The 27,709-nt window shown below is 37.9% G+C and overlaps 1 protein-coding gene across 14 annotated transcripts; it reads right to left on the bottom strand.

Moving 5' to 3' along the window:
• Positions 1–27,567, bottom strand: IFT25 (intraflagellar transport 25). Of its 14 annotated transcripts, none has more exons than XM_070509874.1 (10): positions 27,427–27,560; positions 26,273–26,367; positions 21,860–21,922; positions 21,287–21,353; positions 20,527–20,663; positions 18,609–18,721; positions 7,118–7,224; positions 5,479–5,547; positions 1,950–1,993; positions 1–212 (listed from the first exon to the last, which is right to left on the bottom strand). In XM_070509874.1, exons 5-10 carry the CDS (start codon positions 20,596–20,598, stop codon positions 99–101), a joined length of 519 nt encoding a protein of 172 aa, XP_070365975.1. In that variant the 5' UTR covers positions 20,599–20,663; positions 21,287–21,353; positions 21,860–21,922; positions 26,273–26,367; positions 27,427–27,560; the 3' UTR covers positions 1–98. The 14 variants fall into 14 exon arrangements, with proteins under 14 accessions (XP_070365975.1, XP_070365977.1, XP_070365986.1 ...); XM_070509876.1 differs by having other exon boundaries at positions 26,280–26,367; positions 27,421–27,555; XM_070509885.1 differs by lacking the exon at positions 20,527–20,663 and adding an exon at positions 19,409–19,477 and having other exon boundaries at positions 26,280–26,367; positions 27,421–27,555.
• Positions 27,568–27,709: the final 142 nt, after the last annotated feature.

The raw sequence follows: 27,709 nt of genomic DNA, 5'->3' as shown, positions 1-27,709 counted from the left end.
TAGACTGATACAAATCCCTTTAATAAAGTATATAAAAGAACCTCACATTTAAATAAATATATTGTTAAAACATCATGCCAGACATCTTGTTATAATTACTAAGAAAGATTTGAGAGTGCTGTGCCCTCTGCAGAAATGCTATGTACAGATGCAAAATGGTCGAAGGCTGACATAATAATGAATCTCAAGTAAGTGGCATGTCCATCACGTGCCTGTAGGGGAAAAATCAATACAGACACTTTTAGCAATTCTAGTTCACTGTTAAACAAGCAGTCAGCAGAAGAAAGGGTTTGATGCCAGAGTAATAGTCTAAATACATAACAATCTACAGGATGACATTCAGAAGAAAAGTCAGCCATATATAACAGTACATTGTTCTAGTGTGTATCAGCTGAACATCAGCCTCGGTTTGAGGAAAAATAACAGGTGGAGCTAAAAATCGCAACTGCACACTTCTCATCAAATTTATAAAAGTGTCTTTCTAGAGTAGTTTTCATGATAAGAGATTTCCTTTGCTTAATGAGGCCTCAAAATATACTGAAATATAATCCTGAAATATTACTATACTTTTACATTTATATAATTTCTCTGGAAAGCAATTTGGCAATATAAATAAAAACCTATAAATATATCTATATCATTGGACACAGTAATTCCATTCTTTGAAATTTAATCTTAGAAAATAATTTAAAAGATGAGATCATGGTAGCAGGAACGTGCATAAGACGTCCCTTGTAGTATTACTTTTAACGACAGATGGAGGAAAAAAGAAATTAGTTAGCATTTGCCTATTTATATACATTTAATCTTAGAATTATAATTATGAAGCCTGCATATAATATTAAGTTAAAAAAGTGATACAAAATTGTTCATCATTGCTATTATAACTATGTGATGCTTACAGCCGACAACTAGAAGGCAGGGGTAGTGAAAGCTGTTGTGGCAGGGTATAAAATGATGGGTGATTTTCAGCCTCCCACCTCCTCTTACTATTTTCCAAATGTTCTGCAGTGCGACCCTGCCTGATCCACAGTGAGTCCTGACAAAATATTTAGCAGACTTACTAATCATAACCATTATAAAGATGAAGAAAAACAGGAAGATACAATTCAGTCTAATTAATCATTTTTCTGCCCCTCCACTGGCCTCCCCAGGCAGCGGGCACATTTGGGTGGTAGAGAAGAGAATTCATAGGGTTCAAAAACTTCCTACAGAATCTTTTGAAACACTTATTTCATGGCGGCTCCCAGAAAGTTGTAAAGGAGGAAATTTAATGGACGAAGTACCACTTTAACCCTCATTTAGAGAAACTTTAAACAAACACTACCACCTGAAAAAACACACATTCAGTTGTTTCCCTTTTTTGCGTTTTCTGAAACCAGGGCCTGACCAAGCAGCAGGAGCAGAGAAACTCCTGATGAGGCAGCAGCTTCCTCATCAACGGCCATTCACTCCATTGACAAGCAAAGCCCAATGGAATGTTGTCGAAAAATGCTGGTTCTCTCTCTACCTCATCTCTCTTTGGCTTATTTGTTGCTGATCCTATGCTCCAGTTCCCCTCATCTGAATCTCCCTTGGCCTTTCATGCTTAAATTAACATCCAATTTTGGCATTTCAACCTTTTTTGATTCCTATTCTAAAAGGCCTACAGAATCAAATGAAAGAAAGTAAAGCAAGTAAATACTTAGAATCTATGAATGAAAACAAAAACAAATAAGTGAATTCTGTTTTATCCTTGCTGTCATTCTGTCTATGACAGATAAGAGCCTAATTTATGAATGCTACATTTAGATTAATATTATTGCGAATACCTCTATTGGTTGATTAGGTACGGAACCTACAATATCATACGGGTATGTATTAACTTTAACTATAGAGATACGTTTAAAATTTAAATACATTGCGCTGGCTAAAGACAATATTTATCTCTAGGAAGTAAATTTACTTACCATAATTTCTTCATTTTGAAGCTGCCCTTCTGTGTGTACTAGATCTGAAACACAAATTTAACAGAAATGAGTTAGGGCTCAAAATACATGAAGTGAGCTACTGAAATTTATGTTCAGCAAAAAAGGATATCTGGTAAACTACAGTTAGACTAGATTTGCCAGTGTTTTGGGGTTAAAATTCAACATAAAAAGAGAGATATTTGATATAAAAGATATGAAAGATAAACTATTTATGAGCTATAAAATCTCTCTAGTGAGTACAAACAAAAGGAAATGCAAATGTAAATTATAGTAAAGGAATATAAAGGAAGGAACTGATAAAATGTGAAAATCCTTTTTAAGGATTAAGCTACCGACAGTAACTGCAGGCCTGAAGGGAGCCGCCTCACAGTGCCCACGGGTAACGACTAGACCTCAGCTCGCACTGTGAAGTTCCGCTGTGATGCCGAATTATGCTAAGCTGCCCATGAATTGATCTTTTCTGGTAGCCAATTTACAAAACTTTTATTTTTTTAGGACAGATTAATTTATTTGGTTAAACATTCTTTTGGAAATATGAAATATTTAATTGATACAATAATAAATATTGACATTATTTAGAAATTAATTTTATATGTATCAAAATAGTTAGTGCACACAATTTTCAAAAGCATGCAGTACAAAAAGGGGAGTCTCCGGAAGTAAGATTATATATGACTTTCTTTCTGTCTCCTAGCCTTTCTCTGAGGTAATGAAAAGTAGTAACCCCGGCTTGACTCCTCCAGTCCCGCTCCACAGAGGTAAATGTTTGTAACTCTTTCAGCTGTTTTTCCTAGAATTATGTTTATATTTCTCCGCTTGGTTTATCGATTTTTACTGACTTTATGCTATGGTAGGTGAAAATTTAGGTCTCTAGGACCAATATCCTCTTCCTTCTCCTCCTGCCACTAACTTTTCCCTCCTGCCATCCTCTCCGTTTTGAAATCAATACTTGATGGTTACATTATTATCTATACAAATGTTATTTGCTGCTGAAATAAGTAATAAATTAAGATCATATTTTTTTCTTATACAACTCCTCCCCAATCAGGAGTTAATAATAACTTCTTTTTTCATTTACTTAGATTTTTTAATTATGAAAAATTGGAAAATTTCAAACATATGTAAAAGACAGAACATAACTCCTATATATACCCATCATCTTTTACAATTGCTAACATTTCACCATACTTGATTTATTTAATTTTTTTGCTGAACTATTTTAAAGCAAGTCTAAGACATCATGACACTTTACTTCTAAATATTTGATTATCCATCTCTAAATAATAAGAATATTTTCTTACATAACCACAATATTGTTATCATACTAACGCTAAAAATAATGCTTTAGGGGCCGGCCTGGTGGCACAGTGGTTAAGTTGGCATGCTGTGCTTTGGCAGCCCGGGGTTCACCAGTTCAGATCCCTGATGCAGACCTATGCATCACTTATCAAACCATGCTCTGGCAGGTGTCCCACATATAAAGTAGAGGAAGATGGGTACGGATGTTAGCTCAGGGCCAATCTTCCTCAGCAAAAGAGGAGGATTGGTGGCAGATGTTAGCTTAGGGCCAATCTTCCTCAAAAAAAAAAAATTGCTCCAAAGTCATATATAGTCATGAATCGCAAAATGACAGTTTGGTCAATGACAGACCTCATATAAAATAGTGGTGCCATAAGATTAGTACCACATCGCCTAGGTGTGTAGCAGGTTATAGGATCCAGGTCTGATGTTCACACGACAAAATTGTCTAATGATACATTTCTCAGAATCTATCTCCATTGTTAAGCAACGCATGACTGTAGTACCTAGTCTATATTCAAATTTCCCCATTTTCCCCCAAAATGTCTTTTTGCAGTTGATTTATTCAAATCAGAATTTTTTTTTTTTGGTGAGGAAGACTCGCTGAGCTAACATCTGTGCCAATCTTCTATTTTATGCGGGATGCCACCACAGCGTGGCCTGACCAGCGGTGCTAGGTCCGCACCCAGGATCTGAACCTGTGAATCCTGGGCCGCTGAAGTGGACCGTGCAAACTTAACCACTATGCCACCAGGCTGGCCCCCAGAATTGTCTCTTCTAATCTTGAATTGCTTTCTCTCCCACACACATATTTTTTTCCCCACATCATTGACTTATTGAAGAAAGCAGGTCAGTTGTCCTGTATAATGTCCCACAATTTGCCATCTTGCCTTCTCATGGTTTCATTTAATTTGTTCCTCTATCCTCTATATTTCCTATAGATTGGAAATCAGAGCTAAAGTCTTGACTACATTCAGAGTTTGAGACCTTCATCAAATGTGTGGTGATCTTTGGCTGTCTTTTGTTACTTATGAATAAATCATTTGAAAACTGATCAAGAGCCAGACTCGCTGACTAATAGACTTTGATCAGGTGACCAAGAATGAGCTAGCCTTTCTCAGTATCCAGAGATCTTTTTCTGGGGCCATTCAGTTTCTCCAAAGATGAACCCTCCAATCTCCTGGCTGGGGCTATATTCTCAGTTGCTGTCGTTAACAGCAGAGCACAGGAGGAGTTCCCAATCATTCCATATGCAGGCTTCCACTTCAATCCCATTTTCAACTCCATGTCACACTCACTCTCTCTCCCACGCCTGGTTTCCCTGAGTTCTGAGCCCCAACATTCAATATTCCTAGTCATCCGTCGTGGGCAGTTTGTGGGAGGAAGGAGTGGTCACCTAGCTTTGTGGGGAAGGAGAAGGTACCTAGGGTCCAACCACTCCATATATAGACGTTCAACTAATCACCCTTGTTTTCTGGTCCATGTCTCACTCACACTTTCCATGGTACCTTTTGTCTTCAAGCTCTACATCTTTCTGGGGCTCTCCTGGGCAACCCGGCTTGCTTCTCACTGACATTCTCCTTGGCCGGCACTTAGATGACAACATACTCCATTGAGCTACTGAAGTCACTTCTCCTCCATGGCTGTCCACTCTTCCATAATATATATTGATCTTTCACATCTGCTTTTGTCTCCTGTTTTTTTGCTTATTTTTAATTTTTGTCCTTGTAGGTTTAAGCCTCTTTTTGCTCCTTTACTATTATTTTCATAGTACTTTGGGAAGGAAAGGGGATGCACACATGAAGGCAATATGCTGTGTTTAACTAGAGGCTACCAATTCTGCTGATGTTATTTAAATTGTACCATTAATCAGGAAGGAAGGAAAGACAAGAAACTAGTATTTATTGTTTGTCTACCACATGCCAGACACTATGTTCACAAAAGCCTTAAATGGTACATATCATCTCTATTTTTCAGATAAGGATTCTGAAACTCAGAAAAATTAAGTAACATGTTAACAGTTACACATAACCAGTAAGTGAAGAAGCAGGCTTGTATTCAAACCTGGGTTTCTGTAGGCCCTACATAGGTCACAAGAATCATTCAGGTCATCTTTTTTCACCAAAATGCAGCCTGACTGGAAATATAGTCAAAGGACAATTTTCTACTCCCACACGCTCAGAACAATGCTGATGAGACAAACACATACCTCTTTCAATCCATTGCTCAAAATCAACGGGCTCTTTAGATGTGCTCTTTTCAATCCTCAAAGTCCGCACTGACGTTGTCAATAAACAAAATAAATAAAGTGTTACTTATGTACCCGATTCTATGTTGCTGTCCCCATGTTCCTTTTCTCTTCTGTCCGAGACTGTCAGACATTGGTATGTCAGTACAACATACTGGGGTCAGGAACACTATGTTCTGAAAATCACTCACTCACTCTGTTTTTGCATAAGTCTTTTTGGTGCAGTGCAGTCTGTGTCACTGTAATCTTACAAATGTTTGCAAGGATACAACACAGAGCTGGTAAAGCCTTTTTGAATTTGGTATCGTCCAGAATTTTTTTTTTGTATACTGGTAATAAGAATAATAATACTATTAGTGATCTTGGTCATAAACCTTTATAAAGACCCTACTATAAGTCAGGCATATTTATTCATTTGTTCTTGACTACAATCTTATGAGAAAAGTGTTGTTAACCTGATTTACTGATGAAGAAACAGGTTTAGAGAAATCAGGCAACTTAGAGAAGTCAGGCAGAGTGTTGAGTGATATGGTGCTGGTAAGTGCCAGAAGCGGAACTCAAGCTCCAGGCCTGTCTGACCCCAGAGCCTCTACAATTACGACAGAAGAGAGACTTCGCAGGAATGCAGCCATCTTCCTTCTGCGCTGGTTTTTCTCCATCCCCCCTAACCTGGCTCCTGGGACCCCAGATCCGTTCTTCCCCTGCTCTGTTCTGTGCCCTGTGGGGAGGACCGCCATGGACTGTATCACCAGGACTCTTCTGGCTCCTGGTCGGATTTGGCCAATGGGAGGAAACTGGAGGGCAGTGGGGAAGCGAGATGAAGCTGTTTTTCCTGCACTCCCTTCCTGCTTCAGTGCCATGTCTCTGACAGTGGCTATGTCCCTTTATGATTTACAGCTCCTGCCGGGCAGGCCCTTATCCACAGGCTCCAGCTCTCACTGGGCTCCAGCGACACTATTTCCTTCCTTTGTCCCAGGAGTGGTAATGGCTTACTGCTGTAGCCAGTTTCTGGGTGTCTCATCTTCCCTGGTTTGTTCCCTTAACCCAGAAGATAATTTTGTAAGTAGTCCCAGCAATAAAATCTCTTCATCTGAATCATCTAGGATGTATTCTGTTTCCTGCCATGATTTTGTCTGATACACTTTATGCTTAAATAAACATAAGACAGGATTAGAACGATGGCCCAATGGGAGATTCTCCTAAATCCCTCAGAAAATCCATTATTAACAGAAGAACCAAAATTATCCAATGCAAATAACAAGGGTTATCAGATTTTCAGAAAGAATTTGACAGAGAACCCCAAGCCAAATGACTTTGTAATAAAGATGTCAAGGAATCTAGAGTTCTGGCAGATTGGCTTCTTATGTTCATAATACGGTCTTTTGCCAAAGCCTTTCACACAGCAAACTGCATGGAACTTATGACGTGCTTTGGAAGGGTTTCAAATGCGCAGTTTCAGAGAAGCTAACTGTGCTCAAGGCAGTTGACCTGTACCCCCCGCTCTCCCCCGAGCAATAAAACTAGCTTCCATGCTGCAAAAAAAGAGGAGTGTTTTGTCAAAAGTTTACAGATGATGAAAATTAACATATGATTTGCTTACCAAAGTAACTTTGGATTACAAGCCTTTCAATCCTTACATGTTTGTGAAAACAAATAATGAATTCTTGGGGAAACATTCCTGTGGTGGTCCAAAATGTTTCTGGATTCCTGTTGTTAATTTTAAAAAGAGAAAGGAATAGCCAAATTAAAATGTTTAACCACAAAATTCTAGTGAACAAGTCTTTTAAAAAAAATAAGTGACCCCTAGACTCCCGCAGTCCCTCTCTGTTCATTCTGCCTCGAGTCTCTCCCCAAGTTTAATAACTGTTTTTGACCACTACCAGACGTATTCTTAAAAAACAGAGAAACAAAGCATTGATGTTACTCTTGTCTAAAACGCTTCAGTGGTCCCTTATGGCCTATAAATCTCAATTCCTCATTGGTCCCATCATTAAAGTAAAGAGTTCCACGATATCATCTCTCATAACTGTATTCACATGGGGCCAATTAAAATTCTGCAAACACGTCATGCAGGATCATGCTCCCGTGCCTTAGTTCACAAGGTACTCTTGACCTAAAACCTTTCTTCCCTTACAAAAGTTTATTCACTTTTTGGTGCCATCCTCCAACCCCAACAAATCAGAATCATTCCTCCTTCCTTTGCACTTGCCTCTCACTCAGCATCCATTTTTACATTGGCATTTATCTCATGTTTTTATGGCTCCTGCTGGATGCTGAGCTCTTTCAGTCCAGCCACTTTCTCTTTCTCATCTTTACACCACAGCAACTATCACAATGGCTGACCCAAAGTAGATGCACAATATATGTGTTGAAAAATATTAAAACATGTACTCAATTTTATGTCATATATATAAAATTAAATCTATTTATATAACATATATAGTATTGACTACAGAAATAATAATTTCTTCCCATTTTTTTTTTTTGAGCAAGATTAGCCCTGAGCTAACATCCACTGCCAATCCTCCTCTTTTTGCTGAGGAAGGCTGGCCCTGAGCTAACATCCGTACCCATCTTCCTCTACTTTATATATGTGGGATGCCTGCCACAGCATGGCTTGCCAAGCAGTGCCATGTCCGCACCCGGGATCTGAACCAGTGAACCCCGGGCCGCTGAAGCAGAATGTGCGTACTTAATTGCTGTGCCACCGGGCCAGCCCCGAAATAATCATTTCTATTTTAACTACAGAACCTCTTTCTTCCTTTTTGGAGGTAAAATTTACCTACATTGTACAATTCAATGAGTTTTCACAAATACATATGCTTATGTAACCAATATCCCAGGGCAACCAATACCCCAACCAAGGTACAGAACATTTCCATCACTCCAGAAACTTTCCTTCTCTTTCCTTCCAGACAATTCCTACCTCTCTTAGGCAACTACCACTCTGATTTCTATGACTATAGACTATGCCACAATTTGTTCATTCATTCTTATGTATGATATTCTTGTTGGATATTTGGATTGCTTCCAGTTTTTTATGATTATGAATAAAGCTGCTACATTCTTGTACATGTGTTTTTGTGGACATATTTTCCTTTCTCTTGGGTAATTACTAGAAGGAGTGACGGGTCACAGGGTAGAGGTATGTTCAACTTTAAAAGAAACTATCAGATTGCCAAAGTGGTTGTACCCTTTTACATTCCTACTAGCAATATCAGAGTTCTAGTTGCTCCACACCCTTGCCAACATTTGCTGTTGTCAGCCTTTTTAATTTTAGCCGTTCTAGGGCATGTGTCCTACGATGGTATTAACTTGCACTTCTCTGATAACAAATGATGCTCAGCATTTTTTTCATGTGCTTTAAGGCCATTCATATATTTCCTTCTGTGAAGCGTCTATTAGGTATTTTCTCATTTTTTATTAAACAGATTGTATTTTTATTATATATTTGTAGGAGTCCTTTGTGAGATACATGTATTGTGAATATTTTCTCCCACTCTGTAGTTTGCCTTTTTTTTGAGGAAGATTAGCCCTGAGCTAACATCTGCTGCCAATGTTCCTCTTTTTGCTGAGGAAGACTGGCCCTGAGCTAATATCCATGCCCATCTTCCTCTACTTTATATGTGGGACACTGCCTCAGCATGGCTTGACAAGTGGTGTGTAGGTCTGCACCCAGGATCCAAACCGGTGAACCTCGGCCACTGAAGTGGAGCATGTGAACTTAACCACTGCACCACCAGGCCAGCCCTCCCTTTTCATTTTTAATTGTGTCTTTCAATAAGCAGAACTTTTATTATTGGTAAGGTTCAGTTTTATTACTTTTTCTTTTATGATCAGTGATTTTTATATCCTAAGAAATCTTTGCCTATCCCATTGTCACGAAGGTACTTATGTTTTCTTCTAGAAGCTTAATAATTTTAGCTTTGAGATCTATGATCCATCTTGAATTAATTTTTGTGTTGACTATGAGGTAGGGGTCAAGGTTCATTTTTATCTGTATGTTTATACAGTTGTTCCCGCATCATTTATTAAAAAGACTTTTGTTTTCCTATTGAATTTCCTTGGTATCTCTGTCTAAAATGAGTGGTCTATACATGGGGAGATCTATTTCTGCCTCCTCCATTTTATTCCACTGACTTGTTTCTGTATCCTTAGTCTTTTGTTAAAAATTAATTGACATATGTGTGCGGCTATTTCTGTGCTTTCTATTCTGTTCCAACGTTCTATATAGACATATCTTTACAAAAATACTGTACTGTTTTGATTACCTTATATTATTCCTAAATCTTGAAATCAGATAATGTTAAGTGCTCAAACTTTCTCCTTTTTCAAGATTGTTTTGACCAGACTAGGTCACTACATTTCCATATACATTTCAGAATCAATTTGTTCATTTCTACGTAAAAGTCCATTGAGACTTTGATTGACATTGCACCAAACCCATAGGTCATTTTATGGAGAAATTGTCATCTTAACAATATTGAGTTTCCCAATCATGAATGTAGTATATCTTTCCATTTATTTAGTTAATTTTTCTCAGCAACATTTTATAGTTTTCAGCGTAAAGATCCTGCATATCTTGTTAAGTTTATTCTTAATTTTTTTATGTTTTGACTGCTATTGTAAATGGAATTTTTAAAAATTTTATTTTCCAATTGTTTCCTGCTAGTATATAATAATACAATTGATTTTTGTATATTGACCTTGCTAAATTCACTTATTAGCTCTAGTTTTTTTGGTAAATTCCTTAGAGTTTTCTATGAAACATTCATATAATCTGTGAACAAAGATAATTTTACTCTCTTTCTGATCTTTATGCTTTTTATGTCTTTTCTTGCCTTCATGCACTTGCTAAGACCTCCAGAACAATGTTGAGTAGAAATGGTGAGAGCGAACATTGTTGCTTTGTTTCCAATCTCAGGGAGAAAGTATTTATTATTTTACCATTAAGCTGAATGTTTTTAGTAGATGCTGTTATCAGACTGAGGAAGTTCCCTTCTCTTCTTAGCTTGCTGAGAATTTTTACCATGAATGGATGTTGAATTTTGCCAAATGCTTTTTCTGTATCTATTGGGATGATCGTACGATTTTTCTCCCTTGTTCTGGTAAAGTGAACTGTACTCAACCTTGTATTCCCATGATCATGTGGTAAATACGCCAACGCTGCACTCCCAAGATAAACTCCATTTGCCGGATTCAATTTACAAGGATTTTTGCATCAATGTTCATAAAGAGTATTGGTCTTTAATGTCCCTTTCTTGTAATGTTCTTGTCAGGTTTTGGTATCAGGGTTATGTTGTTTTCCTAAACAATCTGAGAAATGTTTCCTCCTCTATTTTTGAAAGATCAGTATTTTTCTCTAAATATTTGATAGAATCTAATTTTTATAATAGATATATGGCTATTCAGATTTTCTATTTCATTTTTTGTCATTTTTATAGGTTTACTTTTTCAAGGAATCTGACTAATTTAGCAGCCTAACTTTTCTTTTTAAAAAAATTTTGTTTTTAAGCCATGCTTTATTATTTCCTGGGCCCTGCCACAAACTCCAATTTTAATTATTTTATTTTATTATTATTATTATTTTTGGTGAGGAAGATTGGCCCTGAGCTAACATCTGTACCAATCTTCCTCTATTTTGTATGTAGGACACCACAACAGTATGGATTGATGAGCGATGTGTAGGTCTGTGCCCAGGATCCAAACCTGTGAACCCTGGGCCACCAAAGTGGAGCACACAAACTTAATCACTACGCCACTGGGCTGGCCCCTAAAAAATATATATATATTTTTTTAAGTCTATTTTTTATTTTTCTGCTTTTTTCTCCTCAAATCCCCCCAGTACATAGTTGCATATTTTCACTGTGGGTCCTTCTTGTTGTGGCATGTGGGATGCCGCCTCAGCGTGGCCTGATGAGTGGTGCCATGTCCACGCCCAGGATCCAAACCAGTGAAACCCTGGGCTGCTGAAGTGGAGTGCACGAGCTTAACCACTCAGCCATGGGGCCAGTCCCCCAAAATATTTTTAATTGAGGTATAATTGACATATAACGTTATATTAGTTTCCAGTGTACAACATAATGATTTGATATCCTAAATTTGTTCTTGCTATTGACTTATTACTCTTTTAGAATCTGTAGTGATATCGCTTCTTTCATTGCTGGTACAGGTAATCTGTATTTTCTTTATTTCTTCTTGGCCAGTCTTTCTAGAGGTTTATAATTTTTATTAATCCTTTCAGATAATCAACTTTGGCTTTGTTAATTTTTTCCGATTATCTATTTTCCATTTCATTGATTTCTACTCTTACTTTTATTATTTACTTTCTTCTAATATCTTTGGGTATAATTTGCTCTTCTTTATCTAGCTTCCTAAGGTAGAAATTTAATTACTGATTTTAAAATATTCTTCTTTTTTAATATAAGTATTTATGCTATAACTTTCCCTGGAAGCACTACTTTAGCTGCATACCATAAATACGCATATACTGAATTTTCAGTATTATTCAGTTAGAAATATTTTCTAATATCCCTTGTGATTTCCTCTTTTGATTCACGGGTTATTTAGAAGTGTCATGTTTTGGGGGCCAGCCTGGTGGCGTAGTCATCAAGTTTGCGCACTCTGCTTCAGTGGGCCAGGATTTGTGGATTTGGATCCCAGGAGCAGACCTATACACGGCTCATCAAGCCATGCTGTGGTAGCATCCCATATTCAAAATAGAGGAAGACTGGCACAGATGCTGGTTCAGGGACAATCTTCCTCAAACAAAAAGAGGAAGATTGACAACAGATGTTAGCTTGGCACCAATCTTCCTCACCAAAAAGAAGTAGTGTCATGTTTGATTTCTAAGTTTCAGTGGTATTTTTCTAGATGTCTTTTTGTTATTTCTAATTTAATTACATAGTGCTCAAAGAACACATTCTTTTTTCCCCCAACTTTATTGCAATATAATTGACATATAACATTGTGTAAGTTTAAGGTGTACAACATGATGATTTAATACACATATATATTGCAAAATGAGACCACAATAAAATTTGTTAATGATCCATCATCTCAATTATCTTTTTTTGAGAACATATTCCCTAAGATTTTAGTCTTTTGAAATTTATTGAGATTTATTTTATGATTCAGCATGTTTCAGTGAATGTTAAATGCATACTTGTTCCATGTGCCATTATTGATTATAGTGTTCTCTAAATGTCAATTAAGTCAAAGTGACTGATAGTGTTGTGTGGGTCATCTATATCTTTACTGATTTTTTTGTCTAGCTGCTTTATCATTACTGAAAGAAAGGTGTTAAAATCTCCAAATATATTGTAGATTTGTCTATTTCTCCCTTTCATCTGTCAGTTTTTGCTTTATGCATTTTGAAGATCTACTATTAGGTTCATATACATTTAGGATTGTTACTTCTTCCCGATGAACTCACTTCCTAACATTATAAAATGTCCCCTTTATCTCTGGTAATACTCCTTATCATACATTCTATTTTATCTGACATGAGTATAGTCACAGCCACTTTCCTATGCTTACTGTTTATTGGATGCATATTTTTCATCCTTTTATTTTCAGCCTATTCATGACTTTATATTTAAAGCACATCTCTTGCATATACTTGAGTCTGACATTTTTACCCAGTCTGACAATCTCTGCCATTTAATTCAACTGTTTAGCCTATTGGCATTTAATATAACTACTGATATGCTTGGGTTTAAGTCTACTATTTTGCTGTTCATTTTCTATTTGTCCCTCCTATCTATTTTTTTCTTGTTCTATTTCTCCTTTTCTGTCTACTTTAGAATGAATTTTAAAAAATTAAAATTCCATTTAACTCCTCTATTGGTTTTTAAGATATACCTTTTTTTTTTTTACTGAGTTAATGATAGGTTACAATCTTGTGAAATTTCAATTGTACATTAATGTTTGTCAGTCATGTTGTAGGTGCACCACTTCACCCTTTGCGCCCACCCCTCACCCCACCTTTCCCCTGGTATCCACTAAACTGTTCTTAGTCCACAATTTTAAATTCCTCATATGAGTGGAGTCATACACAGATTATCCTTCTCTCGCTGGTTTATTTCACTTAACATAATTCCCTCAAGGTCCATCCATATTGTTGCAAATGGAATGATTTTGTTCTGTTTTGCAGCTGAGTAGTATTCCATTGTACATATGTACCACATCTTCTTTATCCATTCGTCTGTTGCTGGGCACTTAGGTTGCTTCCATGTCTTGGCTATTGTAAATAATGCTGCAATAAACATTGGGGTGCATAGGACTTTTGGGATTGCTGGCTTCAAACTCTTTGGATAAATACCCCGTAGTGGGATGGCTGGATCGTATGGTAGTTCTATTTTTAGTTTTTTGAGGAATCTCCATACTGTTTTCCATAGTGGCTGCACCAGTTTGCATTCCCACCAGCAGTGAAGATATACCTTTTTTTTAATGGCTGCTCTCAAGGTTATAAGAACATCATGATAGTCAATTTACAGTGAATTCCACTTTTGTGCCATTGCTTTTGTATATTTTATATCTATATATATAACACTTTTTACATATACATATGTAATAAATCCCACAGTAAAATGTATTTTTTTCTATTAAGTGGTCAGTTGTCTTTCAAAAAAATTAAAAGAAAAAAAAGATAGAGGTTTTTTATTGAGGAAGATAGGCGCTGAGCTAACATCTGTGCCCATCTTCCTCTACTTTATATGTGGGACGCCTGCCACAGCACGGCTTGATAAGCGGTGCCATGTCCACACCCGGGATCCAAACCAGCAAATCCTGGGCCACTGCAGCTTGCGAACTTAAGCGGCCCCAGAAAAAAAGACATGTTTTCTATTTACCCAAATATCTACCATTTCCAGTGCGTAACCATTTTAATTTCTTCCATAGGTTTGAATTTCCATCTAGTATTATATGGCTTCAACCTGCAGAACTTCCTTTATCATTTCCTGTGATGCAGGTCTAACTTTTGATGAATAAAATGTCTTTATTCTATCCTCATTTTTGAAGGATATTTTAGCTAGATACAGAATTCTGGGTTGACAGGGTGGTTTATTATTCCTCTTTTTTCCAGCATTTTAAATATATTGTTTCATTGTCACCTGGCTCCCATTGTTTGTGATGCAAAGTCAGCTGTAATTGGTACTATTGTTCCCCTGTATTTAATGTATTTTTTTCCCTCCTTTTTTTTCTTTATTTTTGTTTTTTGGCAGACTACAATATGGTATATTTGTATTTATCTTGCTTTGGGTTTGCTGAATTTCTTGGATCTACAAGATGGCATTTTAAAATAACACTGGGGGAAAATTCGGCCACAAAGTAGAAACCACCCAGATATCCATCAGCTGATGAATGGATAAACAAAATGTGCTATGTCCATACAATGGACTATTATTTGACAATAAGAAGGAATGAAGCACTGATATGTTCTACAACTTGGATGAACCTTGCAAACATGTAAGCAAAAGAGGCATTCACAAAAAACCACATATGTATGATTCCATTTATATGAAACGTCTGAGCAGGCAAATCTATCAAGACAGAAAGCACATTAGTGGGTGCCTCAGGCTGGTGGGGAGAGGGGGAATACAGGGTGAATGTGAGGGGTTGCAAGTTTTCTTCTTGGGGTGTTCTAAAACTGTCTGAAATGTTCTAAAATTGATTGTGAAGACAGTTGTGTAACTCTGTGAATATGCTGGAAGCCAACGAATTGTACACTTTAAATGGGTGAATTGTATAACATATGAATAATATGTCAATAAAACTGTGACAAAAAAGAAAAAAGAAAGAAGCCAGGTCTCCTAACTCACAATTCTGGTTTTTTTAATACTATGCTTAATATTTCACAATTTATTTGTTGTTTATATTTATATGGTTTTAAATTTTATTTACTTAAATACATTTAATAATTAATAAAAAATAAATTTAAATTTTATTTAAATAGAGTTTATTTTCATAAATTTATATGGCTTTAAATTTTATTTATTTAAATAAGTATATTAAATAAATATAAATATAGGGCTTTTAATTGTCCTATATTTTTTCTCGGGTGCTTTTAAGGAACACGACCAATATAACAACCAATATATCAAATAGTACATAGAGATGTATTTGGATTTAAAAATGACATATAAGTGAATCCTCATAATTACAAATAATAGTCATCAAAATGGTAGTTTTTTTTTAAATAAGACTTTATAGGGGCTGGCCCCCTGGCCAAGTGGTTAAGTTCGTGCGTTCCACTTTGGTGGCCCAGGGTTTCACCAGTTTGGATCCTGGGTGCGGACATGGCACCGCTTGTCAGGCCATGCAGAGACGGCGTCCCACATGCCACAACTAGAAGGACCCACAACTAAAATATACAACTGTGTACTGTGGGGATTTGGGGAGAAAAAGCAGAAAAAAAAAAAGAAGATTGGCAACAGTTAATACCTCAGGTGCCAAAAAAAAAAAGACTTTATAGCTGACAACTGGTTTAACACCTATCATCTCCCATGGTTTTCTTCACACCTCTGAGGTAGTCAGGGAAGGTGGTAGTTTTCCCATTTTTCACACCAGGAAACTGTGGTTAGCCCAAGGCAACACACATTTCTCACTTACCCAGGAACTTACTGTAAATCTAGTATTCTTCTACATTATGCCAAAAGACTAATTCTCTCTCTCTCTTCTACTTTTTCTCTTACCTAAGTTTTTTCTAATGCAGAACTTTTTTTCCTCTTTTTTCATTGACATATTAAATACCAGAGGGGAAAAGTACAGTCAAGGACAAACAGAAATACAATCACTTTCTTTAACTCTTATTTCTGAGGAAATTGAGTTGAGAGCACTGTCCAATAGGGGCAAATTTACAGCAACATTGTCTCCAAATAATTCTATGGTTACTTCCATTTAGATAAATCAACTTTTGAGCAGAGAATAATTTTTCATATCTATCATATAAAGTCTAATTGTATTTGTTGGAAATGCATATGTATTAAAAGTCTCTGACGTGCTCTGTTCAGTTACTAGGTCAGTAACTACTTTTATTCCATAGTTTTCTGTACTAAAAGGTTTTGTCTAATCTCAAAAATACTATGTCCTTAATTAGTACAGCTGATCTTTGGAAGAAATCTCTATTTCTGGCAAACAACTTAAGGTAAATCTTTATAGGTCTGTGTATCCTCACAGCAGTTCCCACATTAATTTCTCTACTCCAAGGTAGAGTGGGATAAACAACGATTATCTGAATTTCAGGAAGTAAAAATCTAAGAAGGATTAAGAGGTATAGGCAAAACAGATATGAACTTTTTTTTTTTAAAGATTGGCACCTGGGCTAACAACTGTTGCCAATCTTCTTTTTTTTTTCCCAAAGATTGACACCTGGGCTAACAACTGTTGCCAAACTTTTTATTTTTTTTTCCTGCTTTATCTCCCCAAACTCCCCCTGTACACGGTTGTATATCTTAGTTGCATGTCGTTCTAGTTGTGGGGTGTGGGACGCCGCCTCAACGTGGCCTGACGAGCGATGCCATGTCCGTGCCCAGGATGTGAACCCTGGGCCGCCGCAGCAGAGCACGTGAACTTAACCACTCGGCCACAGAGCCGGCCCCTGAAGTTTCTGATTCAAACCTTACGTTTGAGTTATCATAGCATAGTACAAAGAACCCCAAACTAGGAGTTAGAAGACCTGAGTGTGAGCCTTGATTCTGCCACTTAATTATCTGTGTGATTTTGAGCAAGTCATTTTGCCTCTGAGCATCCTTTTCCTCATCTTTACAGTGAGGTTTAAAATACATATATTTTTTGCCTCTTATTGCCTAAGCTTATGGTGAGGGTCAAATGATATAACATCTGTGATATTACAAAGCTCTATGCAAATGTAAAGTAACATATACATATATATGTATGTGTGTGTGTGTGTATATATATATAAATACCCAGCTGCTTTTCAATATTAGTTGAGTTTGACTAATATTTGATGGTCTAATTCAAGAAGCTACTCAACAAATATTTTAAGACACTGTGGAGTCGAAGATGAACAAATCATAGACTCTGCCTTGTAGGAATTCACATTGAAGGGTGGAGATGAATATAAAAAATAAATAATTACATAAGAAAGGAATAAATAAGGGAATAGAGGTGTATACCAAATTCTAACGGAGTCCAACAAAAAGGCAAACTCATCCTACCTGAGGGGAAAGGAACAGATGTCAGAGATGACATAAGGACTAGGCTTACAGGAAGAGGTCAAGTTGCTAGAATTTTATCCATATACTTGGGCTTCATAATAGAACACAAAAAACACAAGACCTGTTACAACTAGCTCTGCCTTCGACAGTTAAAACCAGGACTTAATCTCTTTAGACTCTCTTACCACAAGTCTAAAATGAAAGGCGTCAATAAGATGAACTCGTAAGTCCTTCCAGCTCTAAAATCATGATTCTATGAGTCAAACTCTGGTCATTGTACAGACACCAAGAAAGAGAACTCGAGAGAGTAATAAAATAGCCAGAACTATTAAAAAAGGAGTTCTCCCATTAATTACTTTGTCTTGGAATTGGAAAGTCTGAGAATGATATTTATCTCTACCTAGAATCCAGCACAGTGAAGAGTGGAAAGTGGAATGATCTCCAGCAGTTGAGAACCAAACAACGCAGGTGGACAGCAGGAAGTGAAGCATTCAGTTTAGCAAAGATGTTGCTTAGACCAGTAAGGAAATAGGCAGCAGACGGGAAGTTACAACGTTTATATTAAGAAAAACTTGGAATAAAACTATAACCAGATATTAAAATATGCACTTACATAAAATAAGGTCGTGGTTGTTTGAAGTTTTGCCTTGTTAAACCACTTCTTAAAAAACTATTTGTATGAAAAGATGAGTTTAGGAATTATAAGAAAAGGATCATAAACCTGAATAAACACAACTGAATTAGTTCCAGGAATGATACCACAGGTGGATACCGTCAGGTAATCCAGTTCACTAAACACAAATTAAAGTATGTTTAACAGTGCTAGTTGCTGTAAGACACATAGTTCCAGTGCTCAAGCGGTTCACTGACGTAAAAGCAAGACTTTAAGGAAGAGAGAACAGTAACTCTTACCCATCAATCATATTTTCAGGTGGGTGTGTTTCATCACTTGATGTAGCTAAAATCACTTCAGCCCCTTCAGAGCTCAAACAGAGATCAACTTTTCTCATCTTAAAGTGCTGAACCTGCAAATAAAACAATAAAAAGCAACTTTTTGATTCTCTGAACTTTCTCTGAGAAAAGGAAGCCAAAGCCTGTTGCCTAGCACACAGCTTAACCACCAAGCTCTTCGACAAGTGGGAGGGGTTCTGACATGTTTATTTACATAAGTAAACGTCTGATGTCTCCCAGGGACAATCTGTAAGATATGACTATTTCCACTAGTCTACAAAACAAGTCCCTGACTATTCTGACATCATTTTCTGCTTCTAAAATTAAAAGCCCTCAATAATTATATGGAAACAGCTAACAAGCTAAAGTGACACGAATTAGTGGGTAATTTTTTTTAAAGTTGTTTATATTGTTCTCTCTCTGAAATAAAAAAAAACTGAAGCATAAAAACAGATGCTTTGTGGCTGTTTATCCATACACTTGTCAAATGAAGTAGCAAACAATACTATTTACATCTTAAAAGACACCTTATCATCATTATTATTTTTTTGAACAGAAATGTAAAATAAGAGAGAAGAAAACATTTTACTTATTTTTAAATTCTAAGTCACTTGGGTCATGGACTTAAAGACATTTCTGTTGTATGGTAATATTTTAAGTTTAACAAAAGTATCCTGAAAAGATATTGTTGAGCTCTGCTATGGACCCTGGAGGGTGAGGCAGAAGGAAGACGAGAGAAGATTCTGTCAGATCTCACTCACCCTCCTCTTTGGTCTGGTTGAGATGGGGCACAAACCAAAATATATATCGATGCAAAGTGACTGGGAAAGCTGTATCCAAAAAGAATTAAAACACAAAGAGTGTCTGGAAAAGGGAGGAAGGCTTCTAATACCCTTCATGCCTGAGCCCAGTCTAACTTTTTAAAAAATGAAATTATTTCAAATAAAAAGCAAAGTACAGAGAATAATAAATATATTAAACAACTTTGTACCCACTGCCCACATTTAACAAACGTTAACATTTTACCATATCTACTTTTTTTTTTAGAAATAAGTAGCCTATTATTGGCCCCATTCCTTTCCTTGCCCAGAGGTAACAGCTATCCTGAAGTGGATGAATATCCCTCCTGACTATATTTTTATACTTTTACCATATATGTACCCATAAACAATATGTACTGTTCTTTCAAAACTTAGAGGGTTTCACAGGGCATATATCCTTTGGCTACTTACTTTTTTTATTCAATATTGTTCTCAAGATTTTATCATGTTGATATATGTAAATCTACTTCATTCATTTTAACTGCTGTAAGGTATTTCCCCACTTCTCTAAGGAAGGGTATTAGGTCAGTTTCCAATTTTTTTGCTATTATAAACAAATTTGCAGTGTACATCTTTGTGCACATATTCTCATGCAGAAGTGGTAGAAAGTCTTTAATGATAAAAGAGTCTCTCTTTATAGAAGCAAAATCATAGAAACTTGGAATCAGCATATCTTCAAGTCAATAAATGATCGATTTGATCTCTAAATTATAACAATTTACATTACCGTCAACAATGTATGAGAGTGCTTCCTCATAATTTCACAAACGTGGTATTGTTAAGACATTTGGGCTTTAGCCAGTCTCACTAGTGTGAAATGGTATCTCAATAAGGTTTCAATTTGTATTACCATGATTACTAGTGAGGCTGAATACTGTTTCATGCGTTTATCAACCGTTCAGGTCTCTTCTTCTGCTATTTGCTTTTTCTTATTCTTTGCTCATATTTCTATTGGGTTGCTTTTTTTTTTTTTTGGTCCTTTCTTTCTGATTTGTAGGAATTTTTCAAATAATATATTTTGGGGGGCTAGCTCCATGGTGCAGTGGTTAAGTGCGCACATTCTGCTTTGGCGGCCTGGGGTTCGCTGGTTCAGATCCTGGGTGTGGACATGGCACCATCTGGCAAGCCATGCTGTGGTAGGTGTCCCATACATAAAGTAGAGGATGATGGGCACGGATGTTAGCTCAGGGCCAGTCTTCCTCAGCAAAAAAAAGAGAATTGGCAGCAGATGTTAGCTCAGGGCTAATCTTCCTCAAAAAAAAAAAAAAAAATATTCTGGATGCAAATCCCTTGTTACATATGTTGCAAATATCTTCTCCTACTCTGTGGCTTGATTTTTCTTTTTAACTTTGTTTTTTTGTGTAAGAGTTCCCCTCATCCCCACCACATACTTTCTTTTTTGTTATTGAACTATAACATACATACAGAAAAGAACGCAAATCATAAGTGTATAGCGCAATAAATTTTCACAAAGTAAACACACCCAGGTAACCACCACCCAGGTAAAGAAATAGAACATTACCAGCACTTGAGAACCCGTCCTTATGCCTCCTCCCAAGCAATACCCCTCCCTCCCTCCCAAAGGTAAGTATGGTCCTTATTTCTAACACTATAGATTAATTTTGCCTGAACTATATAGATGTATACATATATAGTTAGGGTTATATATATATATAGTCATATGTATACAAGGAATATACACTTTGTACTTGTTGGTATCTGGCTTCTTTCAGTCACCATGTTTTGAGATTTATCCAGTTGTTGTCTGTAGCAGCACCGAAGTGCAACTAAGTAAAGCTGCAACCCAGCCCCACTCACCTCAGCTCCTGATAAGATAGAAAGAAATCAGCCCCTCAGTGGAGCTTCACAGAACACTGGATAGGAACTGAAAAGCAAAGAAAGATTTCTGCAATCTGGAGTACTTAACTCAGATCCCAAAGCCCTAATGAAGGAGGGAAATTATTTCACTCCCAAATATCTGCAGTCAGAGGTAAAGTGAAACTATTCAAATAAAACTACAACGCAGTCCAATCCCAGCACAATCTCTCGCTGGACTGAAGTGATTTGCCCCTTATCCTAGCAATGAGACCAAGAAAACTGTGTGATTTCTCTGGGAAAAAAACATTATCTACTTCAGTGTCTATTTTTTTTTTAAACACGACATCCAACATACAAAGTCACTTGAAGCAGATCTATAGATGACCCAGGTGCTGGAATTAGCAGACAGAGATAAAGATAACTACCATAAATCTGTTAGAGAATGTAGCGAAAAAAATGGACAAAATGGGTGAACAGAAAGAGAATTTTGGAAATTCTAAAAAAGAATACAATGGAAATTCTATAACTTAAAAATACAAAATCTGAAATAAAGAATTCATTAGATGGGCTTACCGTCAGACTGGACCGAGCAGAAGAAAGGGTCAGTGAACTTAAAGATAGGTCAGTGGAAATGATCTAAAATGAAAGAGAGAGAAAAAATATGAAAACAAAAAAACAGAGCATCAAATATCTAGAAAACAATATCAAACTATCCTGAAGTATACATAGTTGGAGTTCTGGAAGGAGAGGAGAAAAAAATAGTGTGGAAGAAAAATTTGAAGAGATATGGCTGAAATTTTTCCAAAATCTATGAAAGACATAAACCCACAGATCCAAGAAGCTCATGAACTCCAAGCTGCATAAATACAAAGAAGATCCTACCTAGGCACATCTTAGTCAATTGCTGAAAATTTAAAAAAGATTAAAAATTAAAATCAGTCAAAGCAAAACCATATTGCATTTAAGAGAACAAGAATCAAACCTGACTTCTCATCAGAAACAATGGAAGCCAAAAGACAATGGGATGACATATTTGAAGTGCTAAAAGACAAAATATAGAATTCTATAGCCAGCAAAAATATTCTTTGAAAGCGAAGCGAAAATAAAGACATTTTCAGGCAAACAAAAGCTACAAGTATTTGCTACCACTAGACCTACACTACAAAAAATATTAAAGGAAGTTCTTAAGACTACAGGGAAATGATTCCTGGATCTGTTGAAAGGAATGAAGAGCACTGGAAATACCAAATATATTGCTAACGTAAAATAATATTTTAAAAATTTCTTTGTAAGAGTATTGATTCTTTAAAAGAAAAAAACAGCAATGAATGGTATAGATTTAATGGATATAGAAGTAATAAATACAGTGACAACACAAAAGGCAAGAGGAGGGTAAATAAGACTGTACTTTTTGTAAAGTACTTTTATAAAGTTCTTACATTGAACATGACTGAAATAATATTAATTCAACATAGACTAGGATGTTAAGGATGCATGTTGTAATCCTAGGATTAGAATAAGTCATCACTGAAAACCATAAAACAAAGAGTTACAGGAAGAAGGCCAACAGAGAAGAAAAAATGGAATACCATAAAAACAATTGATTAATCTGAAAGCCAAAAAGAAGGAACAAAAGAATAAAGACAAATAGGAAATAAATGGCAAGAAGATAGTTTTAAGCACAAATACATCAATTATTTCATTAAATGTTAAGAAACTAAACACTACACTATCAGACAATAAAAAAACCAAGTAGATACTCTTCAAGAGTCACACTCTAAATATAAGGCTAAACAAAGTAAAAGGTTAGAATAAGATACAGTAAGTCTCAATATCTGATAAGGTAAATTCCTCTACTTAATTTTCAAAATTGGTTTGGTTCTATGCTTTATACCTTGATTTCTAGAAACAGTTTTGTTAAGTTACAGAAAAAAATTTTTTTGAGATATTAACTGCAATTCAATTCCATTTATAGATTAATCTGGAGAGAATATCGTGTTTACGACAATGAGTCTTCATATCTATGGATCTGGCATAACTCTTCATTTATTTAAGACTTCTTTTAAGTCCTTAAATTGTTTTATAGTTTCCCTCAAACATATCTTCACTTCTTCTGTTAGATTTATGCTGAGATGCCTTGCAGGTTCTATTTCTACCATAAATGGGATCTGTTAAAAAATAACATTATTTTAAAAAATCTTATTCTTTACCATACAAGGAATATTTCTAACATCTCACCATTAAATGTGATGCTCACTGAAGGTCTTTTTTTTTTTTTTCCTGCTTTATCTCCCCAAATCCCCCCCACAGATAGTTGTATATCTTAGTTGCGAGTCCTTCTAGTTGTGGCATGTGGGATGCCACCTCAACATGGCCTGACGAGTGGTGCCATGTCCACACCCAGGATCCGAACCAGCAAAACCCTGGGCCGCTGCAGTGGAGCGCAAGAACTTAACCACTCAGCCACGGGGCCGGCCCCTCACTGAAGGTCTTATAGTTCACTAGATTATAGAAATTCCCTTCTCTTTCTAGTTTGTCAGTTCTTTTTCTTTTAAGCATGAATAAGGCATATACTCCAATATTTTTTATTTGTGTCTTTTTTTGCTTTTAATACTATTGATACCAGAGAACTGGTGTTGGATGAACACTGTTAACCTAACTTAGCTTGAAGAGAAGGATGGTGAATTCCTAGAAATACAGATTGATGAACTTGGATGTTAATTTTCTCAACAAAATTCTAAAATTATTAAATTTCATTATTAAAATGATGGTCTTGAAAAGGTAAACACGAAAGTAGCAAAATAGGAAGGAGCAGTAACATTAGTTCACACAAGTTATACCAACCCTATACCAACCCTATATCTTTTGTTTGATGGAGTTACTACCAATTAGGGACATGTTGTGAACATTTCAACAAAACTTTAGACAAAGCTTCTCACGAGGGGCTGGCCCCATGGCTGAGTGGTTAAGTTTGTGTGCTCCACTTCAGTGGCTCAGGGTTTCCCTGGTTCGGATCCCGGGCGTGGACACGGCACCGCTTGTCAAGACACGCTGAGGCAGCATCCCACCTGCCACAACTAGGACCCACAACTAAAATATACAACTATGTACTGGGGGGATTTGGGGCGAAAAAGCAGGAAAAAAAAAAAAGAAAGAAGATTGGCAACAGTTGTTAGCTCAAGTGCCAATCTTTAAAAAAAAAAAAAAAAAGCTTCTCACAATATGTGGACCAGATATAGAAATGTGGGTTGGCTGATAGGCAGTACTTTTCATAGATATTTTTAACTCTCTGAATGGCTATACTCAAAGAATGATGATTAATGGAACAAAATGAATTGGGGAAGACCTCTATTTTTATCTCATTCCACACTTTAAATTAAGGAAGGGAAAAAGTATGCTTATCAATTTTGCAGATGACACAAAGCTGGGATGTCAGCTAATATGCTAGATGACAGAATTAGCACACAAAAAGATCTGAACAAGCTAGAAAGATGGGCTGCAATGAATAAGATATTTAATAAGGATAACAGTAAAGGCTTATACTCAGACTTAAAATATCAATCACACAAGGATTGGTCTAGATTGGAATTGGTAAATTACTGCCTGAAAGTCAAATCTAGCCTGCCACCTCTTTTTGTATGGCTCATGAGCTTAGAATGCTTTTTATTTTTAAATTTTTAAAAAAATTGAAATAATGTTTTGCGACACATAAAAATTATGTGAAATTCACACTTCAGTGAGAATGAATAGTTATACTGGAACATGGCCATGCTGATTCATTTATATATTGTCTATGACTACTTTTGTGGTATAGTGACAGAGTCGAGTAGCTGTGACAGAGACTATAAGTCTTATAAAGTCTAAAATATTTATTATCTGGCCCTTCACAGAAAAAGTTTGCTGATCTTTGATCAAGATGTGTAAAGCATACAGGTTTGGTTCATTATGAAGCCACCATAAGGCAAGAGTATACTGTATCTGCCCCCAAAGGTAAAGGAATGTGGTCTTAGATTCTATCAATAGAGTTAAGGAGAAACTACATTCCATCAAAGTTTTTGAATACCAACTAAGGGCCAGGCGCTGTGCTAGTAACGCAAAGATGACTACAACCCAAGACAAAGATAGCGACTAAGACTTAGTTCTTGCCTTCAAGCTCAGAGTCAAGGAAGATGGATGAGCATGTAACTAGCAACATAATATGTTATGTGGTAATAGTGTGATCTACACCCAGAACACTGTGTTCACTACTGGGTAGCATATTTTAAATAGGACATTGTCAGGTTTGATATTGTTCAGTGGAAAGCAAAAAGTTCATGAAGATCTATAAACCATGCTACATGGAGAAAGGTGAAAGAATAGGGGCTGAAACGTTTCGAGAGCGATAAAAAAGAAACCTGATTACAATTTTTCCTATCGTTAAGTATTCACAAATGGAAAAAGGATTTACAACTCCAAGAGGGAGGACTGGACTCAACCAATATGAATTTTAAAGAAGACGACACCAAAGATACAAGATCAAAAACTTAAAAGATTTTAAATCTTTTCCACCTCTGAAAGTGTCCAAGACTAGGAAATAATCTGTGAGGGAAACTAAAGAAAGGATTTCTGCACTCGTGGTTCTTTTAGCTTAAATCAAATTCTAGGAAAGGTGGATTGGGAACAGATAATGAAGGATCGTTAAAGACAATGCGTTTTATCCTGTAGTCCAGCGGTTGTTTCAACCGGACTGGGAGTGATTTCGACCCCCAGGGGACACTTGACAGTGTTTAGAGACAGTTTGGCTGTTCCGACGTGGGGGCAGGGGTGCTGCTACTGGCATCTAGTGGGCATTTTGTGATGCTGCTAAATATCCCACCACGCACAGGACAGTCCCTCACAACAAATAATTATACGGCCCAAAATGTGAATAGTGCAGAGGTGGAGAAACCCTGTAGCAACCTATTTGGGGGTGGAAATGCGGGAGTTGGAGACTCGGAAAGAACTTGCTTTATACTTTAGGGAGCGGTATCTAGCGCTGACACGTGGTCCATGAACAAGGAAGGGATGTTCAGGTCTTCTCCCACGCTTACGAGCTCGGCTGTCTGAGGGAAGCAGACACGTGCTTTAACACCATACTCATTTCACACCTCCCACATCCGTCAATATCCCTCCTATTTCCTGAGTTGGAAGTAGGACACAGCAGAAGTTGGGTTCTCTTTAAGGTTCCTTTGTCGTGGTTAGTGAGAAAGAGGCAAACCAACCCCAAACCAACCCATGGAACAACTCAGCAGGTGTGGCGCTTCCACAACTTCAAAGGCAGGTTGGGGGACGTAGCCTAAGCCCCAGCTGGGACGCCTTACTCTACACACACCGTTCCCCCGGGCCTCAGCTCGCCCACGGCGGCGCCCTCTGGGGGGCCGTCCTTCGCATTTTTAAAGGCCCCTGACCCCGGACTCCCCCGATGCCTCACCCTGTCCTCTAACCCCAGGGCCACTCAGCCACCCATTCACCTCCAGTTCTCATGCCCTTTCCGGGCCTTCTTTCCGCAAGCCTTTCGGGGTGAAGTCCTCAGCTCACCTTCTCCCTAACCAGCCCCTTGATTCTGCAATTCAAAGCCCCTTTTCCCTAACACACTCCCCTGTGTAACTCGGCCTACAGCCATCCTGCTCTCCCCGCGGCCGGGGCCTGCGCTCGGCCTCAGCTGAGCGGCAAACCCGCGCCGCCACCCCTCCTTGCCGCCACCCCCGCCCCCCGGCCCGAGGGCTCTCCACACTGCCTGCTGGGCGTCCTGCCCCAAACCATTTAAAACGTGTTACATGAACCCACATCCTACATCAAACATAGTTCATAACTACACGGGTTCCGTTACAGTCGACAGGCTACATTTTGGTTGATTTATTAATTTCGGTTTGCAATCGTTTCTCCCTCTTCGGGGTCAAAACATTACTCCAGGCCTCCAAAATGTTCGTGGGCCGGCATCAGCGTCTAAGGGCAGGGAAGAGATCCACCCCCCCCCGCCCCGCCCCGGGCCTCGCTCCCCGCCCCGCGGCGCCCGCCCTCGCTCGCTCCCCGCCACCAGCGCCCCGCCGGCGGCCTCGTCCCGCCAGGCTCCGCTCCCCTGGGGCCGGCCTAGCCCGCCGCGCCGCCCCGCTCGCCTGGACCTCCGGCTAGCTCCAGGCGCGCCGACAGTCGGGCCTCGGGCTCTCCCGGCCGCCCCGCCCGGCCCGGCCTCCTCAGAGCGGCCCGGCGCGCACGGCTCTACCCTCGGCTCTTCGCTCCTCCCCGCTCGCAGGCCCCGCCCCGCCCCCCGGGCCCCACGGAGTTCCCGGGCGCGCGCACAACTCCTCTCCCGGCTCTTCGCCCAGTTCACTCGCAGGCCCCGCCCCGCCCCCTCCCGGCCTCCTCAGAGTCCCGGTGTCGGCTCTTCGCCCCGCCCCGCCCCGC

This window comes from Equus asinus, chromosome 5, assembly GCF_041296235.1.
Source record: "Equus asinus isolate D_3611 breed Donkey chromosome 5, EquAss-T2T_v2, whole genome shotgun sequence".
Taxonomy (NCBI): domain Eukaryota; kingdom Metazoa; phylum Chordata; class Mammalia; order Perissodactyla; family Equidae; genus Equus; species Equus asinus.
Note: the sequence above shows the minus strand (reverse complement) of the source record. Positions and strands in the feature narration are given on the sequence as shown.